Consider the following 6994-nt stretch of genomic DNA (forward strand, 5'->3'; position numbering starts at 1 on the left):
ACGGTGTGGATAAAACCATACATCATAATAGGACCCCACAGAACACCATCCAGCACGGAGTCCCTACTGGCAGTGTCAGTAGGCAATCTTCCAATGCTAGGTGAGGCGAGGCCACGAGACAAAAACTGAAATAGATCCCGGAACATAGGTTAGAAATTAGTCGTGATTAAACATCCACCGTTGAAACATTCTCTAGCTAGGCCACATAAGTTTTGAATCGGGCTAATATTATGGTGCTTTTAGTGTAAGAATGACCTTATAAAGGGTTTGGATTGCATATAAAGGTTACAATGACAATAGAAAGGCTTCATCTGTCGACATTTTCCTTCCCAATGAAGTAACAAAATAGATTGAGTGGATTCATCACCCAAACCGGTAACTCTCTGCAGCCGGGGTCGTATGCAATCGAGGATCTCATACGGACCTCACCGAACTTAGACCCGTGTGTAATGTCTGTCCAGTAACCACTTTCAAACATGCTTTGCATAACCACCAAGAGTGGATTTCGGCTCACCCAAGATGGTGGGACCCTTATGTTGGGGCCTTTTTGATGTATTTATTCCATATCAATGATGTTCAATCCTTTTGCCAGATTATTTTAAGGTGTGAGCCAAAAAATGAAGAAGATTCAAATCTTTGGCGGACAATTCTATAACTTATTTATAAGTCACGTAAATTTTGATGAAGGGTAAAAACAAATATCAATTTAATCCAAAAAAGATTTGGCCCAATATAAGTTGTTAATGGTCAATCATTACTATTTCTTATAATATGGTCCACTTGAGAGTTTGGATCTGCTTATTAGCCTAAAAACAATTGGGCAAAATGGTTGGAAGGCATGGATATAGAATACATGCATCAAGGTGGGCCCCACAGTAAGGGCCGCCCCATCTTCTGTAACGCCGTGGCTGCACCTAATCTGCTCCTAGCATGCGGTTCAATCAAATCTTGGCTTTTGATGAGACCTAGCTTCACTGAATTTTCTCCTAGACAGAGCCACCAACCTTCCAATGGGTCCAGGCAACTTGGGTGCTATAACCGTGCATCCCAGAAGTGTTACCAGTGGGAACGGAACACCAAATAATCTAGTGACTCTCGCTTGCAGGGACCGTAAGGCCATGACTAGATCACAACACACGAAAGAGTGGAAATTGAATACCCACCACTCCGATGCTGGGGCATGTTGAGCCTTTTGTCTCTAGTGGGGCTTGGGCTCAACCAATTTCCACGAGGCATAGCCACAGCTCTCAATCTCAGCAATTTTTGAGCCATGAAATTAGTCAGGATATTTTCAGATTTGTAAAAGAATTTTCAAAAATAAAATAGTTAAAAATAGTAATTACAATTAATAAGTAAGTAAAAAAATTTCCAAATATGTTTCTATAATATATAATGATAGTAGCTTAGGTCAGTTTTTTTATTATTATTGCAATTAGTCTTCGTGGCATTAGCAAAGAAAGGGTAAATTCGTTGAAAAAATGTAACTTTTTGGCAAGGACAATTGAGATTTAACGGCACATAGGAATGACATTAGATTGCAATTGCTGTCTTTTATTTTTCTTTTTAATGTGTTGGTATTGACGTCTCCTCGTGGAGGCTGCACAAAGCGACATGCAACGAAGATTTTATAAGACTCTACCTTGATGATGTAACATTCACTCTGTACATAGGCTCATGTCATGATATCAGCTAAAAATTAAATAATGGGCCATTGCAAGGGACGGAGATGGATTTCCCTCCTCTATGTAGAGTGCACACGTGTAGCTGGACCACCTCAATTGATGAGCCCGTATCTCAAAAACATCATAACCATCCAATCCGTAACCCGCTTTGGCCGGTCAAGAAAAGTTGAAAACAAAGGTCGAGGAAAAAAAATAAAACCATAAATCCAACTGAAAGAAACAGCTAAAATCATGTTTTTAATCAGTGGGCCCATCAGTTTGTTGGTCTGGATTTCCATCCATTCGTTCGCCAGTCTCATCAATTATGCGATTGATGGCAATGATACCACCAACCATGTGGTACGGCCCAACTTGGGAAACGGATTGGCTACTCCCCCTGCCACCAGCCCCGCGGCTGATGGTCGGTGTTCTTTGGGCCCCACCATGACGTATGTGTTTCATCCATTCCGTTCATCCATTTTTACCGATTATTTTAGGGTTTTATATTAAAAATAAGAGGGATATAAATCTCAGGTGGACCACACTACAGGAAAACAATAGTGATTGGTTATCCACCATTAAAATCTTCCTAAGGCCCAATGTACTATTTATTTGACATACAATCTGTTGATTAGGTCATACGGGCCACGTCAAGGGAAAAAACAAATATCAGCTCATACAAAACTTTTATATCCCCAAAAGGTTTTTAATGGTCGACGCTCATCCAACACTGTTTCCTGGTCCAATTGAGATATTGGGACATATCTCGTTATGTAAGTATTTCACCCATGTTGTCCGTATACCATTTGCTGGTGGCTGAGGGAGCAGCCATTCCGTTTCCCTCCAAATGGAGGTGGTGGGTATGAGTCGCACGGTTTTATTTTCAAAAGAGACGGAAAGGTACGGTGCTTTTGGTCAAAAGTAGAAAAAGTAAAAAAGACTGCCATTGATGGGGACTGGATTGGGTGCAGCACGGGATCACACATGACGGTACGTCCCTCACCATGGGGCCTACATTTATTTTTATATATTGTATATCCACGCCGACCATCCATTTTTTCATATCATTTTAGGGTATGTTCCAGAAAGATCTCAGGTGGACCATACTACAGAAAATAGTGGTGATTTACCTTTAAAACCTTCTTTGGGCCAAAACATTTTTGGAGCAAGATGATATTTATTTTTTCCTTCTTCGAGGATGTTTTGACCTTATCAACAGGTGAATATAAACATTAAGGAAACATTATGATGGGCTTTAAGAACTTTTTAATGGTAGAATGTTTAATCGCCACTGTTTCTTATAATATAGTCAACTTGAGATTTGGATCAGCTTCATTTTTGAGTTCATGCCTTAAAATGATAAGCTAAAACGGATGGACGGCGTTGATATATCATAAATATATGAAGGTGGGCACCACAGAAAGGGCTGCACCGTATTCAGGAAGGCCGGGGCCGCACCTAATTCGCTTCCGCTATGTATTGATAATTGTGCCCGACACCTATGGGATCCGGGAGCGGATTAGGAGCTGCCCCTGCCTCACCAACACGTAGCGACCTGACCGTGGGGCCCACCTTAATATATTTATTGTATATCCACACCGTCCATCCGTTTGATTAGCTCATTTAAAGGCGTGATTAAAAAAATGAAGCATACCCAAATCTCAGGTGGGCCATACCACATGAGACAGTGGCGATCGAACGCTGCTGTTAAAAATTTCGTGGGCCCAACCTAATGTTTACTTTCCATTCAAAAAATGAAGTATACCCAAATCTCAGGGGGGCCCAACCTAATGTTTACTTTCCATCAAATCTGTTGATAAGGTCACACGGACCCTGACGAAATAAATAAATAAATAAAACCAAACATGAGCTTAATCTATAACTTTTGTGATCTTGAAGAAGTTTTTAATGGTCAATCACCACTGTTTCATGTGGTGTGGTCCACCTGAAATTTGGATCTACTTCATTTTTCGGTTCACATCCTCAAATGATCTGAAAAAACAGATAGACGGTTTGAATATACAATACATACATCAATGTGGGCCCACAATTGGGATCGCACCGTGTTGGGTGAAGCCGGGGACCGCATAATCCCCTACCGTGGGATCCAGGCCGGACTCGGATTCGGCGGACGCGGCTCATTAGGGGACGCGGATTTCCTGCGAAAGCCTTTCGAAGGAAGTTCCTGCGCAAGGTTATTGGGTGGGGCCCACCATCATGTTTCTGGGAAATATATTCCGTTCATCCATTTGGGGAGCTAATTTTAGGATAAGTGACCAAAAATGAGTTGGATCCAAAACTAAAGTGGACCACACCAGAGGGAAAATTGGGAAAAGAAATGCCTACCGTTGAAACCTTCTTGGGTCCACCTTGATGTTTATATGCCATCCAAACCGTTTATAAGGTCATTAACACAGGGATGAAGTGAAAATACAAAATAAAATAGCCTGAAACAAAGCTTTTATGGTCATAAGAATGTTTCAACGGTTCTCACCGAATTCCACTGTTTACTCTCGTGTGGCCCACTTGAGTGTTGTATCCACCTCATTTTTTTTTTTATTTTGTACTAAAATGAGCTCACAAAACGGATAAACGGAGCATATTTCTCAGAAACATGGTGGTGGGCCGCACCCAGCAACCTTGCGCAGGAACTTCCTGCGAAAGGCTTTCGCAGGAAATCCGCGTCCCTCATTAGGTGAGTCCTGGCCAATCTCATAGTGGGTGGGTGTGGGTCCCTGACTATGGGGCCCACCTCGATGTACGTGTTATATATCCATTCCGTTCATTAGTTTTTCCCGTTCATTTAAGGACATGGTCCCAAAAAATGTAGCAGATCCAAATCTCAAGGGCAAACTAGCCCAACCACTTTGTAGATGGGACTTGAGCCCACTTGGGCTCATGGCGACTTAACCAAACGCACTTATAATACGCTTGTGAACAGTAATAGAAAGCTGTGATCTCGCCTATAGTTGGGTCATAGCTCAGCTTGCTCTTCATGGGTTAGTGGTCAGGTTCATGTTTGCAATCTTGAGCCCATCTACTAAATGGTTGACCCCACCACCAGTTTGTTAAATGGGCCAATAAGGGCTGACTCTTTTCTTTTCTTTTCATTATTTATTTTTTATTTTTATTTTTTTAAATTTTTTTTATAAATTGGCAAACACTATAATGGATACTTGAACCCGTGACCTTAGTGTTGAAACTCTCGGGAGTCTACCACTAAGCCATGAGTAAGGACCCAACCAGCTCTGACCTGATCGGACCTAGGGCAAGCGGTGAATCTTAACTGCCACACTGCAGGCCCTACAATAGATAGCATGTAATTCAAAATTCATACTTGTTAGGCTAAACTAGACATCCCCGGCGGTTCAGATTCAAGCAAGGACAGTCCATGGTTTATCAAATGCATAGGAATGTTAAGGAAACAAAGATAATGTGTCTAAATTAAGTAATGTCATGTCATTAGTTCAGTCGACGTGAGTAAATATTTCATGAACATGCATCACATGTGCCAAATGCACCACATGTGTGACTATCTAAGTTCAAATGATCCAAATGAGTTTATATCCAAGTACCCTCAAGTGCCTCACATGTGCACGTGTTATTGTCCATCTTCAAATTCCTAACATACCGCATGTGTGTCAATGAACACATGGTATAAATAAAACATATGTTACTATGTTTGGGCGCAGGGGTATTAGATGGGATAGAATTCCATTTGGATGGTTCAATTCCATCCAGCATTTGGAGAGGATGGGAAAGGTTGGGATAAGGTGGGATGGAATTGCAATTAGTCTCATGGAATTGCATTTGTCCCATGCTGGATTTCCATGGATTTTGAAATCCACTACACATGTGGGACCCACATTAATGCATGCTTTTATCCATGCCGTCCATTCATATAAACCATTTACATGTGACATTCTAGTTATATATGTATACAGGTGAACAACATCCATTGGGAATTTGATATGTTGATTACAATTTCATGGTCCACCAAACATGAGTTTGCTTAATCTGGTCTTTTCCTGTAGCAAAAATTTTATCCCAAATGATGTTAATCCTATCTAATATAATTCAATACCATTCAATTCCACCGACCAAACATGCCCTAAGCTTTCTACATGAATCATAATCCATCCTTATTTTCTATTTCAATTGTCTAACAAATAATAAATAAAATAACTAATCCCAAGCTTCTTTTTTTTTTTAACACACCCCCACACACTCACACCATAGTGGGATTTCACCACCTATGGATACTCGAAACCCTTGACCAGGTGTTGAAACTCCTTAGGGCCTGTTTGGGCAAATGGCTTTGGGTGTATTAGGAGAGATTACATGGGATTGGATTGTCAAATCCAGCAGCTGCCACATGATAGCCTGTTTGGGCGGCAAGGGTTTAGGGTAGATAGGGTATAGCGCAGGATTTGAGGTGATGAGACGAGGGATTCGCAAATCCCTCCCTGGTTTTCTCGCTGCATCGGTTTTGTTTGGATGTTGTGGTGTTGAATGGCACAAGGAATAAAATCGCCCAGAAAACGAAGAATCGGCTGATAGAAATCAATTCCCCCCAAAAGAAGAAAACCTTCCCCCCAAACACCCAAACAAATAAACAAAAAGACATACAAATCCATCAACCTTCCTCTCCCAGAAATGCCCCTCGATCTCCCAAAAACGATTTCCAGCAAGAAAGAAAAGAAATTACAAAAATCAGTGAGGGTTATTTCCACCAATTTTTCTCTATTTCAGTGGCCATGGACGAAATGAGAGCAAATGTTCTTGACCCAACGAAATCCCTTACGGAAAGAGGCCTTAACCTGCCCGCTCAGAGCATACGACTTGTAACCCGCGACTCGTTTTCTCCGCTGCAGCTCACGATTGTTGATGGCCAAGGACGAAGGCGACATGGATGTCGAAGGCACGTTGTAAATCGTCCTTGGCCTGCTGGAGCACCATTCGGAGGGAGGATCGAGCGAGTGTGTGGATTTTTGGTAGGCCTGCCCAAAGGCACTGTCGTTCAACATCTTCGTCTTCCGTTCCCCTCCTCCATAGGTCCGGAAGCTGTTGCGGGAATCGGCCATGGAAGGAAAGGTAGAGAAGAGAGAGAAATGGTAGTCGTTTTAGGATTTTCGAGAGAAAAGTCGTTTTAGTTAGTGGGATGGTTGCAATACCACAACACCCAAACAGAACCGTAGCTGGTCATGAGATTGGCGTCTACACCCAAACCACCTGACTATCCACTGACAGCATTAAATGCATCCAAGTAACTAATTCTATACACCTCAATACACCTAAAACCGTTTGCCCAAACAGGCCCTTAGAGTATACCA

General features: G+C 41.9%; 1 protein-coding gene across 1 annotated transcript; it reads right to left on the minus strand.

Moving 5' to 3' along the window:
- Positions 1-6409: 6409 nt before the first annotated feature.
- LOC131254874 (uncharacterized) lies at positions 6410-6745 on the minus strand. The gene has a single exon (XM_058255575.1). The coding sequence runs from the start codon at positions 6743-6745 to the stop codon at positions 6410-6412; it is 336 nt and encodes a 111-aa protein (XP_058111558.1).
- Positions 6746-6994: the final 249 nt, after the last annotated feature.

The sequence above is a fragment of the Magnolia sinica genome, chromosome 9 (assembly GCF_029962835.1).
Source record: "Magnolia sinica isolate HGM2019 chromosome 9, MsV1, whole genome shotgun sequence".
Classification (NCBI taxonomy): domain Eukaryota; kingdom Viridiplantae; phylum Streptophyta; class Magnoliopsida; order Magnoliales; family Magnoliaceae; genus Magnolia; species Magnolia sinica.